This window comes from Oncorhynchus kisutch, linkage group LG22 (assembly GCF_002021735.2).
Source record: "Oncorhynchus kisutch isolate 150728-3 linkage group LG22, Okis_V2, whole genome shotgun sequence".
NCBI classification, from domain to species: Eukaryota; Metazoa; Chordata; class Actinopteri; order Salmoniformes; family Salmonidae; genus Oncorhynchus; species Oncorhynchus kisutch.
In genome coordinates this window covers 5,068,520-5,088,641 of record NC_034195.2, presented here as the reverse complement: position 1 = coordinate 5,088,641, position 20,122 = coordinate 5,068,520, and the positions used below count along the sequence as shown (strand labels likewise).

Below are 20,122 nucleotides of genomic sequence, written 5' to 3'. Positions count from 1 at the left end.
TATATCCACAGTAAAACAAGTCTTAAATTGACATCAGCAAGGAAGAAGCCACTGCTCCAAAACTGCCATAAAAAAGCCAGACTACGGTTTGCAACTGCACATGGGAACAAAGATTGTACTTTTTGGAGAAATGTTCTCTGGTCTGATGAAACAAAAATAGAACTGTTTGGCCATAATGACCATTGTTATGTTTGGAGGAAAAAGGGGGAGGCTTGCAAGCCGAAGAACACTGAAGCACGGGGGGTGGCAGCATCCTGTTGTGGGGGTGCTTTGCTGCAGGAGGGACTGATGCACTTCACAAAATAGATGGCATCACGAGGATGGAAAACGAGTGGATATATTGAAGCAACATCTCAAGACATCAGTCAGGAAGTTAAAGCTTGGTCGCAAATGGGTCTTCCAAATGCACAGTGACCCCAAGCATACTTCCAAAGTTGTGGCTAAATGGCTTAAGGACAACAAAGTCTAGGTATTGGAGTGGTCATCACAAAGCCCTGACTTCAATCCTATAGAAAATTTGTGGGCAGAACTGAAAAAGCGTGTGCGAGCAAGGAGGCCTACAAACCTGACTCAGTTACATCAGCTCTGTCAGGAGGAATGGTGTAAAATTATCCAAACCTATTGCGGGAAGCTTTTGGAAGACTAACTGAAACATTTGACCCAAGTTAACCAATTTAAAGGCAATGCTACCAAATACTAATTGAGTGTATGTAAACTTCTGACCTACTGGGAATGTGATGAAAGAAATAAAAGTTTAAATAAATATCATATTATTCTGACATTACGCATTCTTAAAATAAAGTGGTGATCCAAACTGACCTAAGACAGGGAATTTTTACTTCGATTAAATGTCAGGAATTGTGAAAAACTGAGTTTAAATGTATTTGGCTAAGGTGTAATGTAAACTTCCGACAGAGAAATGGACAGCGGTTCATTTATTACGGGCCTGTATTCAGTCTTGTAGGAGTGCTGGTTTAGGATCAGTTTTGCCTTTTTAAATCTTATTGAACTTACGGACAGGGGGGACTTTATCCTAGATCAGTATTCTTACTCTGTGACGCTTTGTGAATACGGGCCCTTCTTTTCTTCTCTGTAATTTCATCATGAGAAAATGGGAGAATGGACTCAGACTTTATCAACAGGCATTTGCACAATGTTGTCCAGTCAATCTTCATCTTGCGTCACTAATGACACCAGAGCCTCTTATCTGCATGTGTAGGAACTTAAAGCAGAGGGCCGCCAGACAGAGAGCAGTGTGCAGCATGGCCCAAATGCCACCCTATTCAGTGCACTGCTTGAACCACTGAAGTATTTTCACAGGTTGACACTTGTATGAACTTTTTAGCCTCTCTCTCACTCAGTGATAGTGGTTTTGATATAGGAGAAAGCTGGTTTCTCAAAGGGAAATGCATACTGTACTGGATGAGAAAAAAGGAAACCGTTTTAAGCCAAGGCCTATTGTAGGCGTATTTTAAGAAAAGTGTGTGTGTGTGTGTGTGCGTGCGTGCGTGCGTGCGAACAATAACAGCCCTTTGCTGCTGTCCTGACAGGAATCGGTACAGAGCCCCTGACAGAGCACAGCACTTCAATAGCACCGCTAACCAAACAACACAGCAGCCTGCTTTTACAGTAAACACACACACACTCGGGAGACTTGAATTAAGTCTGAAATGGGAGCAGGTTAGGAGAATGTAGGTTAAATACTGGTTTTAGGTTGTGTTAGTTATAGGGATGTGACAAAGGGAGAGGAAAAAAGATCCATACAAAAAATGCTTAAAATTTCATGTGAATTCACAGCCAATCACTACTGTCAACTATCTCACAGTGCGTCACTTTCACATAGTACAGGGACAATGCTTAACCATCATTGCTGTACCTCAATTCCATCTCGCAATGTTTGGATTTCCTTCTCATTTACAGTTTAAGTCGAAAGTTTACATTACACCTTAGCCAAGTACATTTAAACTCAGTTTTTCACAATTCCTTACATTTATTCAGAGTACAAATTCCCTGTCTTAGGTCTGTTAGGATCACCACTTTATTTTAAGAATGTGAAATGTCAGAATAATAGTTAAGAGTGATTTATTTCAGCTTTTATTTCTTTCATCACGTTCCCAGTGGGTCATAAGTTTACATACACTCCATTCGTATTTGGTAGCATTGCCTTTAAATTGTTTAACTTGGGTCAAATGTTTGTAGCCTTCCACAAGCTTCCCACAATAAGTTCGGTGAATTTTGGCCCATTCCTCCTGACAGAGCTGGTGTAACTGAGTCAGGTTTGTAGACCTCCTTGCTCACACCCATTTGCAACCAAGCTTTTAGCTTACTTACTGATGTCTTGAGATGTTGCTTCAATATATCCACATAATTTTCCATTCTCGTGATGCCATCTATTTTATGAAGTGCACCAGTCCCTCCTGCAGCAAAGCACTCCCACGACATGATGCTGCCACCCGTGTGCTTCACAGTTGGGATGGTGTTCTTCAGCTTGCAAGCCTTACCCTTTTTCCCTCCAAACATAGCGATGGTCATTATGGCCAAACAATTCCATTTTTGTTTCATCAGACCAGAGGACATTTCTCCAAAAAGTACAATCTTTGTCCCCATGTGCAGTGGCAAACCATAGTCTGGCTTTTTTATGGCTGTTTTGGAGCAGTGGCTTCTTCTTCTTTGGACCTGTTTCCTCCAGCATCTTCACAAGGTCCTTTGCTGTTGTTCTGGGATTGACTTGCACTTTTTGCACCAAAGTATGTTCATCTCTAGGAGACAGAACGTCTGCTTCCTGAGCGGTATGACAGCTGTTTGGTCCCATGGTGTTTATACTTGCGTACTATTGTTTGTACAGATGAATGTGGCACCTTCAGGCGTTTTGGAAATTGCTCCCAAGGATGAACCGGACTTGTGGAGGTCTACAATTGTTTTTCTGAGGTCTTGGCTGATTTATTTTGATATTCCCATGATGTCAAGCAAAGAGGCACTGAGTTTGAAGGTAGGCCTTGAAATACATCCACAGGTACACCTCCAATTGACTCAAATGATGTCAATTAGCCTAACAGAAGCTTCTAAAGCCATGATGACATTTTCTGGAATTTTCCAAGCTGTTTATAGGCACAGTCAACTTAGTGTACATAAACTTCTGACCCACTGGAATTGTGATACAGTAAATAAGTGAAATAATCTGTCAAACAATTGTTGGAATAATTACTAATGTACATTTTTGACCCACTGGAATTGTGATACAGTGAATTATAAGTGAAATCTGTCTGTCAAGAATTGTTGGAATAATTACTTGTCATGTCCTAACCGACATGCCAAAACCTTAGTTCGTTAACAAGAAATGTGTGGAGTGGTTGAAAAATGAGTTTTAATGACTCCAACCTAAGTGATTGTAGAGTATTGACATGCAGGACCGCTGCTGTCGCTTGATTTTCTCTGCCATTTTTACAACTGTTAACGATGATGACAGTGGAGGAGCGTCATCTCAAAAATAAATGATTCCTCGACTCCTTTCATGCTGACTCCTGGTGTCTACTGCAATTTCTGAGTGTCGAGATTCGATTCCGCTAGGACTCCACTCCTAAGTTTCAGTATTTTTGGATTGGTGGAGAGTGATTTGTTGCCATACTTCCGAGAACACAAACACTTCCATCTTTCTTAGCGAGCTAGCGAGGGATGGAGAGCGACGGGAGGGGCACCGTATAGGCAAGTCGGCCACCAGGCATACAGTCAGAACCGTGCCCTAGGCCTGTCTATTGGCAGTCAAAACCTGTATCTTTCAATGAAATGCTGTATCTCGAAATTTCCTGGCTTGCAATGTCAAGCAACTTCCGTCAAGCAACTTCAGTCAAGCATGGCCTATCATCAATGAATAGGCTAGGATATTGAGATGAGCGAGATGCAACACTTCGCTCTCCCAGTCACACACAGTATCTGCACAAGTGCACGGGTTCGTTTCACGCTGTTCTGTGCATTAGCCAGGGCACCAAACAGGAGAAATTGAACTTTGCGCTGCAACGCTCTTAGTTGATGCGGAAATAGACTATGCTGTTTACGTTCTGCGTCTGGATTTTACTTGACAATCAGGATCTCAATTTTGTTTACATGTTCACACCACTACTTAGTGAGCAGCGCTTGCTGATGTTAGATGGAGACACTACTACTACTACTACTACTACTACACATAAACACATGTCTTTGCACACACACACACATTCTAAGAGGTTAAGTCATCTGCACTGGGATGGGGTGGGCATAGTAGCCAAGTAACCAACATTTGTTTGCATTAATGTTTACCTCCCCTGATGTGCCAATCAAGACTTGAGTGTCCATACGTACCTCCTCAGCACTGTAGGTAGATACTACACCGTTCATGGAGAGGGATGAGCTCAGCGCTAAAGCCAGTGTGGAGTGGGTTATTTCTCTCACCATGCGGGGTGGTTTTTGAGAGAAAGCAGACATTTTTTCTTAGAGTGATGTTATCTGTTATGACGCTTCACCTGTGTCTCTGTTTAGGTACTCCCACAACATGTTCAAAGCCAGATAATAGGAGTTAACATTTATCTAGTCTTACTTAATACCCCAAACCAGAAACCAACAGAAACAACCCAAAATACCAAACAGCTGCCAATTAAAAAATACCAGAAACATCCAGAAAGTACTCCAAACAGCTACCCCCAAAATACCAGAAACAACCCAAAATAGCTACCCTCAAAATACTGGAAACTGCTCGAAACAACCCCAAAATATCCGAATCAATTGTTCATTGGTCGCCTACATAGATTTTCAGATGTTATCTCAGGTGCAGCGAAATGTTTGTTCCTAGCTCCAGCAGTGCAGTAATATCTAACATCCCACAGCATGATGCTGCCACCACCATGCTTCACTGTCCTCCAGATGTGACGCTTGGCATCCAGGCCAAACAGTTCAATCTTGGTTTCACCAGACCAGACAATCTTGTCACTCATGGTCTGAGTCCTTTAGGTGTCTTTTGGCAACCTCCAAGAGGGCTGTCGTATGCCTTTTACTGAGGAGTGACTTCCGTCTGGCCGCTCTACCATAAAGGCCTGATTGGTGGAGTGCTGCAGAGATGGTTGTCCTTCTGGAATGTTCTACCAGCTCCACAGAGGAACTCTGGAGCTCTGTCAGAGTGACCTTCGGGTTCTTGGTCACTTCCCTGACCAAGGCCTTCTTTTTCTTCCCAGGTTGCTCAGTTTGGCCGGTTGGCCAGTTCTAGAAAGAATGATGGAGGCCACTGTGTTCTTGGGGACCTGCAATGCTGCAAAAAATTATGGTACCCTTTATGCTTCGACACAATCCTGTCTCTGAGCTCTACGGACAATTTCATTAACCTCATGGCTTGGTTTTTGCTCTGACATGCACTGTCAACTGTGGGACCTTATATAGATGGTAATGTGCATTTTACAAATCATGTCCAATCAATTGAATTTACCACAGGTGGATTCCAAGTTGTAGAAACATCTCAAGGATGATCAATGCAAACAGGATGCACCTGAGCCCAGTTTTGAGTTTCATAGCAAAAGGTTTTCTGTTTTATTTTGAATACATTTGCAAAATGTATTTTTTACTGTTTTTGCGTTGGCATTATGGGGTGTGTAGATTGAGGAGGAAATTGTTTATTTAATCCATTTTAGAATAAGGCCTTAACAAAATTTGGAAACTGGGTCTAAATACTTTCCCAAATGCACTGTATGTTAGACATCACACTGCCAGGTCTTTGACCTCCTGGCTATAGGCTCTCATCATTGTCGGTGATCAGACCTACCACTGTGTCATCAGAAAATGTTATGGTGTTGGACTCGTGCTTGGCCACACAGTCGTGGGTGAACAGGAGGGGAATAAGCATGCATCCCTGAGGGGCCTTGGTGTTGAGGATCAGCATGGCTACCCTCACCATCTGGGGGCAGCCCGTCCAGAATCCAGTTGTAGAGGGAGGTGTTTAGTCCCAAGGTCCTTAGCTTATTGATGAGCTTTGTGGTCACTATGGTGTTGAACACTGACCTGTAGTCAATGAACAGCATTCTCGCATAGGTGTTCCTTTTGTCCACGTTGGAAAGGGCAGTGTGGTATGTGAATGAGATTGTATCATCTGTGGATCTGTTGGGGCTGTATGTGAATTGGAGTGGGTTTAGGATTTCCGGGATGATTGTGTTGTGAGCCATGACCAGCCTTTTCAAAGCACTTCAAGGCTACCAACGTGAGTGCTACGGGGTGGTAATCATTTACCTTTGCATTCTTGGGCACAGAGACAATGGTGGTCTGCTTGACACGTGGGTATTACAGACTTGGTCAGGGAGAGGTTGAACATGTCAGTGAAGACACTTGCCAGTTGGTCAGCGCATGCTCGGAGTACTGGTAATCTGTCTGGCCCTGCGGCCTTGTGAATGTTGACCTGTTTAAAGGTGTTGCTCACATCAGCTACAGAGAGCGTTATCACACAGTTATCTCGAACAGCTGGTGCTCTCATACGTACTTTAGTGTTGCTTGCCTCAAAGTGAGCATAAAAGGCATTTAGCTCGTCTGGTAGGCTTGCGATACTGTGCAGCTCACGGCTGGGTTTCCCATTTTTTTTGTCTGTAATAGTTCGCAAGCCCTGCCACATCCGACGAGCGTAGTAGGATTTAATCTTAGTCCTGTATTGATGCTTTACCTGTTTGATGGTTAGTCTGAGGGCATAGCGGGATTTCTTTTAAGCGTCCTGATTAGAGTCCCGCTCCTTGAAAGCGGCAGCTCTAGCCTTTAGCTTGGTGTGGATGTTTCCTTTCATCCATGGCTTCTGGTTGGGATATGTACATACTGTGGGGACGATGTTGTCAATGCACTTATTGATGAATCTGGGAACTGAGGAGGCATACTCCTCAATGCCATTGGATGAATCACAGAACATATTCCAGTCTGTTCTAGCAAAACATGCCAGCAAAAGGTCCTGTTGCGTAGCAACCGCGTCATCTGACAACTTCCGTATAGATTGAGTCACTGGTACTTCCTGCTTTAGTTTTTGGTTATAAGCAGGATTCCGGAGGATAGAATCATATTTGCCAAATGGAGGGCGAGGGAAAGCTTGTATGCTTCTCTGTGTGTGGAGTTGAGGTGGTCTAGAGTTGTTTTTTTCCCCCTCTGGTTGCAGATATGGGCCCTGAGACTGGCACTGGTTGTTTACAAGTAATACACTGAGGTCATCCCAAATCGTTGCAACATTACATTTGCTGTTGAATTTGATGGGGATCTGTGACCACGTCACCATTGTAGCTCATGGCTGAAAAATACTGTGGAGGGTGGGTGCTACTGCCATCCCCCCGGACAGCACTATTGCTAAATGACTATAAAATGATTAATTCCTGTTCAGCCAATATCGTTAATACTTATGTTTATTTGCATAGACAGCAGTACAGACTTTTCTAAGATAATTGTCTATGCTAAGGTAGACCCTCTGGTTGCAGATATGTCCCTTGACACATACCCGTATCTAGAGCATAGTGCGTATTTTCCTGTGTGAAACATAACTCTGCTTGCGTCCCAAATGGCACCCTATTCCATATTTAGTGCATTACTTTTGGTGCCATTTGGGATGCAGACTCTGTCAAGACAACTAACAGCACAGCAGCCTCTTCACACGTCCCTGTGTGTATTGGACCAGAGTGCTTTTTTTCCTTCCTTAACCAGGAAGTGAGCTCTCAGCTGTCACTCCACATCAGCTCCGACAGGAACAGGAACAGGGACGGCAGCAGCTCAACTACAGGGATTTGACGGAGGGAATATATTGGGAGGGTGTTGTGCGATGTGTGCCCTATAAAGGCTTGTTTTTAAGGCACTTGCACTGTGTCCCAAATGTCAACCTATTCCCTAAATCGTGCACTACTTTTGCCCAGAGCTCTATTGGCACTGGTTTGAAAGTAGTGCACTATATAGGGCATGGGGTGCCATTTGGCATGCAGCCTTGGTGGTGTACGCAGGGCCTAACTGATTACATCCTAACCCCTGGAAGAAGAGGATTAGAGCGTCCTGGTACTCTGGGATATCTGGGGACAAAGCGCTGCCTATCGTCAGCGATCTCCTTAAAGATCCAAATCTGCCTTTATGTTCTGAAAGGGCCTGACTTAACCCACATAGCAAGCAACAGACTTACTGAACTTAGTATGTGTGATTGGCTTTGCGATATCAGAAGATGCTACACAAATGTCTTCCCTAGTTATTTTGAGATGTCAACACTCACTGGTTCGGATCCCCCGAGTAGACTGGATGGTGGATCTGTTGATGTGCCCATGAGGGGGGCACTTCAGCCTGATTGCTCCTGTGTGCTGCTCTGGATGGGAGTTTCTGCTGAATGACTAAAATGTAATGCGAATGTCGAGCGGCTTCACTGCAGGTGGATTGTAATGTTTAAAAAAAAAATGAATGAAAATAAAATAAAAAAACTTCACTGATTCACTTCAGTTACACTACGAGTGATTTGTGTTTCATCAATGGAACACTTGTCATCAGCCTTATCGTATAGGCAGTCAACTTTGACCGTGACTTCGATTTTCCAACCCACCCTCACTCTGCAAGCTCCCACGAGACGAGTCGAATGTTGAAGACTGGATATAGTTGGAAAACATTGGGTGTTTTTCCAAAGCAAAGCGTTATTGACCAGCCCCCCTGCCACCACCCCTCTTTGTTTATCCCCTTGGCAATGGCATTTACACCCCTGATAGAGGGCCCTGCTGTGTCCCAAATGGCACCCTATTTCCTATGTAGTGCAGAAGTACATATCGGTAATAGCCTAGGGACGCCCCAGGTTGAAATCAATGGAGGCCTTGCCTGGCCTGACCTCTCTTTCTCTCTCTTTGTCTTTCTCTCTCTTTCTCTTTCTCTCTCTCCCTCTGTGTGTGTGTGTGTGTGTGTGTGTGTCTGAAATTTAGTGCTGAGCCTGACACTTTAGGGCCAGATCATACGAGCTGTCCAGGACGGGGGCCACTGCCACCCCACACATTCTACACAGGCCTGAGAAAGTCAGTGGGGGTGAGACTAGGGGGTTATTTGGTGCTTGAAACCCACTACGCCCCTAGAGAATGATCCACTTGTGTCTACATGTGAGTGGAAGGGGGTGAAAATCCAACGCAATGACCACCGACTGATTCGATAGCCAGGGATGCTAAATTTGTTCTACTCTGTTTTTTTCCCCCTCTCTCCTCCTACCTCCATTCCCTCTCTCTTCTCCTCTGTTCCTCTCATAGCCATAACCAGAGGACCACGACGTTCCGGCACCCCGTGACGGGACAGATGTCTCAGGAGAACGTTGGTTTTATCCTCCAAGAAATGTGAGTGACGAATCTACTTGTATCTACCCTTTGTGTGACGACAACTTTTGGTTCTCATAATATCGCTGGAATGCTAGTTGGTAATGGTCAATAACAGACCTGTGGCCTCTCAGGAATGTCAATGGCGTACATCTATTTGTAACTACGAGTGTGCAAACCTCGAACACAGCCAATGCCGAGCTTAAGTATCTATATTCATGTGTATTCATTCAGCGTCTCAGACAAATATCAATCTTCAAAGTAAATCCAACTGTGTATTATTTCAAGACTGTAGATGGGAGCCTAGGAATTGTGGCGATGACCAGATATGTCAAGGTATATGGAGCAGGGAAACAATCTATGGATGAATGGAATAGTGGTAAAAAGCCAGTACTGCTGGGAAAGCTGACATTTGGGAAAGTTGGCTTTGTTGGAGTATAGATATGTAGTTGTTGTTTGGTGTATACAGCATTGGGTATGAAGTAAAAGGCAAAGCCAGTGTTGTTCAGAAACTGATATTATGGAACAGTGGTACATTAACCCACATAGGATGTTCTTTCTCTCAGTCCCTTTATGGATCATTAAGGCTGGAAGGTTGGACCATGTGCCCTCTCAAATGTCCAGAGGCCTGGTCTCCAGATTCCACTCTACCCTTAGCTGGCCTCTACCAGGCCATCTTAACCCTGACTGTGTGAACCAAATGGCACACTGTCAGTACAGCTATGATTTACCACCCTAACTGCTCATGAGTTGTGACCTACAAACTCTGGTATATAAGTCTAGTGTTATAGGCGCATGATCTGCACATCTTGAAACCCCCAGTTTAGCTCAGAGTACTGGTGTGGGGTGTCACAACGCAGCGCATCTGTCCATCTCTTGCTCTAATTTCTCTTTCTCTCTTTGCGTTCTTCTGTCTCTTCTGTCTTTTTTTTGTTGCTCTGCCCTCCGAAATTGTGTGCATGGAGATTCTGGAAAAAAATGACCATGTTTTTCTTAATTCCTGGTTGCATCATTCCCAGATGGAAGATACCCTCCCAGCTTATCCAGATTCTGAGAATCCTCCAACCAGGATTTCTGAAAAACCTGTGAACTTTGGGAAAGGAGACGAGCACCATTGGTAGAACCTTGTAGTTGGTTTTACTGAAGATTTTCTATTATATTGATAAGATGGTCGAGTGACCGCTCTAACAACGGGGCGGCAAGTAGCCTAGTGGTTAGAGCGTTGGACTAGTAACCGGAAGGTTGCAAGATCGAATCCCCGAGCTGACAAGATGAAAATCTGTCGTTCTAGTTAATGAATCAAATGTTAATAAATCAAATGAAACTTCTATTTGATCAAATAAGCCTCACATAGACAATTTGAAATTAAATTTGAGACTCTCATTGACCTCTACAAATATTCCTCACTTCATGGTCTTATTTTTTGTGGACAGATTTTGGACAGAGTCTCTCTCTTCGCCTCTTCCTCTCTCTCTTCTCCTCTTCCTCTTTCTCTTCGCCTCTTCCTCTCTCTCTTCGCCTCTTCCTCTCTCTCTTCGCCTCTTCCTCTCTCTCTTCGCCTCTTCCTCTCTCTCTTCGCCTCTTCCTCTCTCTCTTCGCCTCTTACTCTCTCTCTTCGCCTCGTCCTCTCTCTCTTCGCCTCGTCCTCTCTCTCTTCGCCTCGTCCTCTCTCTCTTCGCCTCTTCCTCTCTGGTTGTAGCTTGTCAGAAGTCTTCAGTCGTCCTGTGCTCTAACCTTTAAATGGGGGACCAAAGATGAGTGAATTTAGACTACCTTTGGTTAGAACAAAGTGCCAGTTGTCCCCCTCCTGTGTTAGGGTCTAGCACTTTGGCCCAAGATGACACAGATTGGAAAGATTGTGCACAGTCATTCCATGAAAAAGATTTTGGATTTTGTGCCTCAACACAAAACTACAGTGGACGAGCATGAGTTCACAGAACTTTCTTATTTCTTGAATATCTCATTGCATCTACGCACTGGCTGCTTGTCAACGTAAAATCTAAACAGCTGTGGAGCAAATAACACGGACACCACACACTCGCCAGCGTAGAGCTCTGTTCTCTACATCGCTCCATCTCTCCAGTCTGTCTCACTTTCTCTCTCTGGTAGTCGCTCCATCTCTCTCGTTCCCTCTCTTGGATCTAGCTCACTCTTGCTCTCTCCTTCTGTCTGGCGAGAACAGGAGAGCACATTCCCCTGCTATGTTCTGATGGATCCGTCTCATTAACGGCTACAGTATGTGGGCGTGGAGGCTTATTTGAGCCGCGCAGATAATGTGTCACGGCCACTCAGCATGCACACCCTCTATCTAGCACTGCATACAGAGGAACAGGCCAGAGGTGTGTGCGTTGTGTAATGAGTCTCAGTGCAGCTGCAGCCTTGAAAGCGTTTCGGGGGAACTAGGCAAGCTATAATGCCGCAGCCATGAGAATTGTGGGATAAAATGTAGCCTAGCACTACCTGTAGTTTGGTGAGCGATTTTAAAATCAACGCATTCAACAAAAGTTGGTTAAACTACCACGTAGATCACAGGTCTTGCTCTACACTAGGGCTAGTCCAGGGTTTTCCGTCACAACCCATTAGGGCGACCACTCACGGTGTTCAGAATGACACATCACGTTTAGATGATGGTAATTCACCTTAACAGAACATGCAACTCATGTAATGAAGCAGCCAATAAAACCACATTTTCAAACATTTGCTAAAAAATCATTCCCGGGGAAACCCCATTCTAAACAGCGCACCTGATAGCAGGTGACAGAGATGAAAATCTCTGTTAGAGGGGAACTCTAAAGATGCAACCACTAGGATGGGTTGCTAATATGACCAGGACTGTTCCTTTGGCTTCTGGACAATGAAAGAAAGTTGATATGAAAGGCAATAGAGCAGGAGAGAAATGCTGGTTTCCTTCCCTACCGTTGCCTATGCACTTGAATGACGAATGGGAGGCGAGCTTCAATGACCATTTGAGAAATAAAAATAGTAGCTATTTAAGATATGACTGTGGCCGTATCTTGCTCCAGCATATAAAGCCAGCAGATCTGCATTGAGGCATTGAACGTGAGAATGGGCAAAACGAGTGACCTTAGCAACTTTGAGCGGGGTGTGATCGTCGGTGCCAGCGGCCGGTCCCAGTGTCTCAGAAACGGCCGACCTACTGGGCTTTTCACGCACGACGGTGTCTAGCGTTTACCGAGACTGGTGCGACAAACTAAACATCCAGTCAGCGGCGGGAGGAAACGGCTCATTGATGATGAAAGCTCGAAGGAGAATGGGAAGAATCAGGCAAGCTAATAGGTGGGCCGCAAACAATGGCGCAGTACAACAGTGGTGTGCTGAACAGCATCTCGGAACGTCCAACTCGTTGGTCTTTGAACACGTATGGGCTATTGCAGCAGACGACCACACCGGGTTCCACTCCTATCAACTAGAAACAAGAAGAAGCAACTCCAGTGGGCACGCCATCACCATCACTGGACAATTGAGGAGTGGAAAAACATTGCCTGGTTCGACGAATCCCGGTTCCTGTTGCGTCATGCTGAGGGCAGTCAGGGTGTAAGCAGAATGAGTCCATGGACCCGTCCTGCTTGACGTCAACGGTACAGGCTGGTGGCGGTGGTGTAATGGTGTGGGGAATGTTTTCCTGGCACACGTTAGGTCCCTTGATACCAATTGAGAAACGTTTCCTTGCCTCGAATAATTCAGGCTGTTCTGGAGGCAAAGGGGGGTACGACTCGGTACTAACAAACTGAGTGTAAAAGATGACAGCACAGACCCACAACATTTTTGGCTTAGTTCAATATGATGTGGAGCCTGCTGATGAAGTGCAAATTACATTCAAATCTGGACCTCGAAGTTCCACCGCTGATTTTTAATTCCTTCCCTCTAATCAAGGACTGATTTAGACCTGGGACACCAGGTGTGTGCAATTAATCATCAGGTAGAAGAACAGAAAACCAGCCGGTATCTTGACCTCCGGGCTCAGACGCCTGGTATAGTCTTTAGATCACATATCCTTGTTCCAGTACTGCTTTTGATAGAGGCACCACCTAACAGATCACCATCAAAGCCAAGTTGAAACCTCATCTAAGGTCTTATAATATTGCCTTGGGGAGACTGGCGTCTAAAGGGAGACTGGCTGGGCCTCTCAGACCCAGGAGTGGCTAAAGTGTCTAGGCTTCACACTTTATAAGAGGCCACACGTTTCTGCCTCTTATTTTTATATCAGGCTGGCGTCTCGCGTCCAGGTCTGTCTGCCTGCCTGCCTGCCTGCTTGTCCGTCTGTCTGCAACTTCTTCTCTCTCTTTCTTTCAATCAGTCTATTGCCCCTCTCTCTGTATCTCAAACAGTTATTTACAGATTCTTAACCTCTCTCTCTCTCTCCTCATTGCTATGGTATCTGGTGATGATGGGCAAAGCTACGCTAGCAATGTGATGACTCGCTCACAAGAGGGATCGCTGACCCGCCGGGCAGGGCAATGCTTTTGTTGACTGTCGCCATGGCAGCGACAGGGTGGATTTCAAACACCTGGACCACAGGCAGACAGGGAATGGGGAGGGAGAGCAGAGAGCGTGTTTCCACCTCCGCAAGGCCCCACGCTGAGTATTTATACACATGCTTGCTCTCTGGATAGGTCAGGAATGGGGTCAGGGGTCGTGGATGACTTTTTTATGTGGCGATATTGTAATACTCCAGAACCAAAGAGGCATTTTGAAGCCGGTTGTTGTCTCCTTTTAATGTGATGTTCCTTCTATACCTTCCCCTAAACTACTCTGTGCAATATCTATATCACGTCCCCCAAACACACCAGAACATGAAAAAAAAAAACATTGCCACTGTCTGTCCTAATGACGTCCCCTGTTTGGGTGCACTACACTACACTACAAACGTGACCACAGTGCTTTTCTCCTCGCTGCACGTCAGTCTGGCCCTGAAGGGAGGCGGCAATGAGAGCCAAAGCCGAGGTCCTTTTATATCAGGTTATCATTTTCTATATTTGAAATTGCACTCTGGTTACTGTCGTTTCCTACTAGCTATTCTGGACTTTTGCTAAATAACTAGCTAACAAAAAAAATAAAGTTTTGGAGGAAATGGCAACACCTTAAGGAAGTTGAAAATAAGCTACAACTTGTGGGAAAGAACATCCCCTTCAAGGCCCTTTATTCCAGGGTGACAACTCTCAGTAGGCCCAGAGTGATGATAATAACCAATGTGCTGAAAAGCTGGCTGTCGCTGTCTAGATTGCCTGGCAGAATGCCCTTCGTAAGTGCCAGTCCTTGGCCTGTGTCCCAAATGGCGCCCTACTCCCCATGGCACTACTTTTGACCAGAGCCCATAGGGTTAGGGTAAAGGTTAGGGCTCTGCTCAAAAGTAGTGCACTAGGGTGCCGCTGGGGATGCACCCCGTAAGTGTTTTCTTCCCCTCTCATGACGACAAAGTAAATGTCTGAGTCAGAGATGGAGAGGCGAGATCTGCGTTACAAGGTTTCTGTACAGCGAAGCGCTGAGGAATTCTGTGTGTGCAGACGGAAAGATTTGACTATTTGTTTATTGTGTTGATGGACATGAAGGGTTTTGTGGGTCTCCTTGTGCATTTGTAGGTTTAGTTTCAGTGAATATATTAGTTTCTGTTTTACATTGGATGATGAAGTCGTATTTTCATTTGATGTGATTCGTTTTGCCTCCATTTCAGTCACTATTATTGACTGAGCCTTTAGTTTTTAACACTTATCCTCTAGTTTTAGTAGCTTCAAAGGTTTTGCTGATAGTTCATCTAATGCAGTGGTATTCAAACTGTTTTAGCGGGGGCCCCATTTTTTTCCTGCCAGAATTTCTGGTGTCGCCATTTTTTCCCTCCAAGAATTACTGGCGACCCCACCCAACCCCACCTCAAATCTAATGACACAACCTTAAAATGGGTACATTCAAATGTTTAAATAACACAATTTTCAATTCATTGTATTTTAATGTCTTATCAAAATAAAAAATAATACAATTGTATTTGAATACCACTGATCTTAAGGCTAAGCTATAATAGTTTTGCCTTTTAGGTCATAATGAATAAGATTGTACGGACCGATTCGAGATCAGCACTCTTACTCAAAGACGCTTTGTGGATAGGGGCCCAGAGCGCAGTGCATTGTGGGAGGAGGTGATGATTTCTCTCAGGTGATGGCCTAGTTGGCTAGCCGCCCACAACGTCGCATCACTTCCTGACACTTCCATATCCTGTGAGAGAAACCCCAGAGCAATGTCTGTGTGTCTGTTTGTAACATGAGCTGGTCAGTATGTGGTAGGTAATCCTTTCTAATGCTGCTTTTTTTGAAGGCTATTATGTCGTAGAACTGCAGAAGTGTTTCACTTTCTGGGGGACCGAGTTTTGAAATCAGTGAAATTAGACTATGATAGCTAAGGAGATGGAGAAGATTCTGGCCTTTGATCGCAAAATGCAGAGGGAGTCGAAAAGAGAACACACAGAAGGCTGTTGTATAATACACCTGTCTCCGGATTACATTTGAAAGCTAAGGGCAACCATGGCATCCGTGACAGAGAGGGAGAAGCGTCCATCCATGTATACGGGTAAGATAATCTAGCTAGCTACCTTTTTTTTCAGATATTACTAATTTTAAATTTTGTCACAAAGTTGTTTTCATTTCAAGTTAAAGTGTTAGTTGTCTGGCTCGCTAGCTAACGTTACATGTCTGTGTAGTAATATTATTTGTATCCCAGAACCATTTGCATAAGCTAGTTATAGCCTAATGTTAGGTAGCTAACATTGAACCTGGTTGGTTAGCTACCTGCAGATTCATGCAGGTTAGTAAGGTTATGAGTTGGGATTATGTTTCATTGTTTAGCTACCTAGCTACATGTCTAAAAGACTGTACTATGCAAGTAACCATTTCAATAGAATGTTCTTGATGTCACTACGACAACTGTTGATAGAAGTAGCTGGTAAATATCATATCACTCTGGCTATATACTCCGATTTCAGAGTACAATAACTGACAAATTGACAAGGATTGCTAACCTGGGCCTGTGTTCAATAAGCGTCTCAGAGGGGGAGTGCTGATTTTTAAGATCAGGTCCCCTCCTGTCCATGTAATCCTATTCATTATGACCTAAAAGGCTAAACTGATCCTAGATATCAGCACACGTTAGGAACATGGCCTCTGAGGCTTGAAAGAGAGCTGTTCTGGTGAAAGTTCAGACATCTCCACAGAACACCATTCTGTCCTTGGCCTCCAGGGTGCGTGTTCAGTCTACGGAGTCGTGCGTGTGTGTGTGTGTGTGTGTGTGTGTGTGTGTGTGTGTGTGTGTGTGTGTGTGTGTGTGGAGTCGCATCATCTACCAGGTGTCTCAATGACACTCTGTGTACATAAACACACACCTACACACACAGTTTGTCTCTCTCGCCAGTATGTCTCTCTCAAGTTGTCTTAATACACACACACACACACACACACACACACACACACACACACACACACACACACACACACACACACACACGGTCACGTCTGCTCTGTGTGATCCTGTGCTGCTGTCTCTGTTTCTCACCAGGCCCGGCGGCCGCATGTCAAACCCCCAGCAAGCCGACTTGAGGCCCTCCAGCACCATCAGCGAGGCTTCCACCGCCGTCACCACCTCCACCGTGGACACCACCTCGGGGTCAAAGGTCAGTCCCAAAACCTTATTGATTTATTCTCTCCCAATCCTCTTCAATTTGACATGACGTTTTGAGATGACGTTATCTTTTTGAAGCGATATGGAGCGTTTCTGTTTCTATCCTGGCCTTCCTGTATTATACCTATGCTAAAAAAAATGTATTCTACTGAGCCATTTACTTGTCTTTAATTATTTGTCATTGTCAAGAAGGAACCCGTAAGCATTTCGCTGGACGATGTATACCATGTGTATCCCTGATACAGTGGGGCAAAAAGTATTTAGTCAGCCACCAATTGTGCAAGCACTCCCACTTAAAAAGACGAGAGAGGCCTGTAATTTTCATCATAGGTACACTTCAACTATGACAGACAAAATAAGAGAAAAAATCCAGAAAATCACATTGTAGGATTTTTAATTAATTAATTTGCAAATTATGGTGGAAAATAAGTATTTTGGCAGTTTCATCATAGCGCTTGATGGTTTTTGTGACTGCACTTGAAGAAACTTTCAAAGTTCTTGGAATGTTCTCTAATGACTGACCTTCATGTCTTAAAGTAATGATGGACTGTTTTTTCTCTTTGCTTATTTGAGCTGTTCTGGCCATAATATGGACTTGGTCTTTAACCAAATAGGGTTATCTTCTGTATACCACCTCTACCTTGTCACAACACAACTGATTGGCTCAAACACATTAAGAAGGAAAGAAATTCCACAAATACATTTTTAGCAAGGCACACCTGTTAATTGAATGCATTCCAGGTGACGACCTCATGAAGATGGTTGAGAGAATGCCAAGAGTGTGCAAAGCTGTCAAGGCAAAGGGTGGCTACTTTGAAGAATCTCAAATATATTTTGATTTGTTTAACACTTTTTTTTTGGTTACTACAAGATTCCATATGTGTTATTTCATAGTTTTGATGGTTTCGCTATTATTCTACAATGTAGAAAATAGTCAAAATGCAGAAAAATCCTTGACCGAGTAGGTGTGTCCAAACTTTTGACCGACACTATGTAATATCGTCTCTTTTATCTCTGGAATAAAGTCTGATACGTATATTTCTGTGAATGGCTAATATCTGCCGACAATATTGGTCAACCGATTTATCGGTCAGGGATATAGGGAAACGTAATTAACGACGGGCATTAGGTGAGGATGAATGGCTCGGTGGGCTTCTCACACACCTTTGACCAAGACCCCATTAAAAGCCACCAGACAGTGGACAGGGGGTTTGAGTGGAGAGGAGGGGGGGGCTTCTGTCTGCCCGTAGGAGGCTGGTTTAATTAATGTCGCAGACTCCAGAGGGGGGAAAGTTAGACGTGTGGATCTGACGGAATTAGACTGCGCCTGTGTGTTTATGGAATTGTGCAGGGTGAGGGTGAATGTGACAGGGCAAGAGTGTGTGCGTTTTGTGTGTGTCAAGTGTAAAATTTGTTACCCGTTTGTGTGTCAGGTGTATGACGAATGACAAGTTGTGTGTGTGTGTGTGTGTGTGTGGCTCAACATAACAAGCTCGGGGCCTTCTCTCCAGGCTCTACTGTGACCCCGGCAGAACAGTCAAGCCGATTTCAAGCCGCAGGTGGGATACACCTGATGCTCACCCCCCCGCCCCATTTATAACTTGAAAGGCGATTAACTACCTCACTTTCACTTTGAAGACTGGTCTTAGTGGCATTACTTCCCCATGTACCTTCAAGGCTTTTTGCGTAAAGCCAAGAGAACAGACTACTGTAGCCTTAGCATGAAATGAGCTCTCTCTCATTCCTTTCTCTGTCTCGCTCTCTCTCTTTTGCTCCTTATCTCCCCCCCTCTCTGACAGAGGATGGGAGAGCACACACACACACACACACACACACACACTCACACACTGCTTCTCTTTCTTAGGCACACACACACCACTAAACAGAGGTAAATCATGTCCACCCCATCAACAGGTGGACCCAGAATCTGATTGAATGTGGCACACAGGGAGAGGATCGGGCATCCATCACACTGGGGCTCATCAGTTACCATGACGAGAGACCACAGCTTTTCACCACCGCAACCCTTTTCCCTTTATTGTGCAGTACAAAAAGTAGTGCACTATGTAGAGGACAGGGTGCTGTTTGGGATGCAGCCCGGGTGATCCCACCCATTCCCCACCCCCTCCCTCCATAAGGGATCAAGCAATATCCTTTGCTTTACTGATGAACATCAGCACTAAACCGCTGCATCACTTTCCAGAAGCATGAGTCATGCTTTTCGTGTGTGTGTGTGTGTGTGTGTGTGTGTGTGTGTGTGTGTGTGTGTGTGTGTGCGCGCTGTTACGGCATTAAAAAAGAAGGAAAAAAATTGGTGAGCCAGAACAGGTATTCATTACTTTTGTTTCGTCGGCATTCCTGAAAATAAGCACCAATATGTCTGTGCCAGACGGTTCCTAGATTCTGTTGCCTTATTTGAAGTCTTTATCAAAGAGATGTCTTCTCTTTAAACTCTTCAAGGCAGTGTGAAGGTATTGTCACCACATAGTAAATTGCAGACAAATACATACTGAAACAGACTGTAAAGAGTATGTAGCATGTGCAGGGAAAACTATTCAGACCCCTTCCTCCCCCCCCCCCCATTTTGTTACGTTACAGCCTTTTAAATAAAAAATCTAATTCATTTACACACAAAGTATAATGACGTAGCGAAAACAGGTGTTAAAACAGAAATCCCTTATTTACAGACGTATTCAGACCCTTTGCTACGAGACTCGAAATTGAGCCCAGGTGCATCCTGTTTCAATTAATCATCCTTGATATGTTTCTACAACTTGGAGTCCCCCTGTGGTAAATTCAATTGATTGGACATGATTTGGAAAGACACACACCTGTCTATATAAGGTCCAACAGTTGACAGTGCATGTCAGAAGAAAAAACCAAGCCATGAGGTCGAAGGAATTGTCAGTAGAGCTAAGAGACAGGATTGTGTCGAGGCACAGATCTGAAGAATGGTACCAAAACATTTCTCCAACATTGACTGTCCCCGGCATTGACTGTCCTCAAGTGGCCTCCTTCATTCTTAAATGGAAGAAGTTTGGAACCACTAAGTCCCTTTCTAGGGCTGAAGACCTTGCCAAACTGCAATCGAGGGAGAAGAGCCTTGGTCAAGGAGGTGACCAAGAACCCGATGGTCAATCTGA

The 20,122-nt window shown here is 44.5% G+C and overlaps 1 protein-coding gene across 22 annotated transcripts in view; it reads left to right on the top strand.

Moving 5' to 3' along the window:
- The window catches only part of LOC109867806 (pleckstrin homology domain-containing family A member 7), a 178,055-nt gene that overhangs the window by 89,248 nt on the left and 68,685 nt on the right, over nucleotides 1-20,122 (top strand). For 21 of the 22 annotated variants that reach the window (XR_004204836.1, XR_004204837.1, XM_031801661.1 and 18 more), the window contains 2 exons: nucleotides 9,234-9,317; nucleotides 16,857-16,971. Coding sequence is in view for 20 of the 22 variants with exons in the window: in XM_031801661.1 (XP_031657521.1) it covers nucleotides 9,234-9,317; nucleotides 16,857-16,971 (199 nt within the window). In the remaining 2 variants the exon portion in view is untranslated. Of the gene's footprint in view, nucleotides 1-8,918; nucleotides 9,090-9,233; nucleotides 9,318-16,856; nucleotides 16,972-20,122 lie in introns of those variants that run through there. The other variant, XM_031801665.1, reaches the window with a different exon arrangement.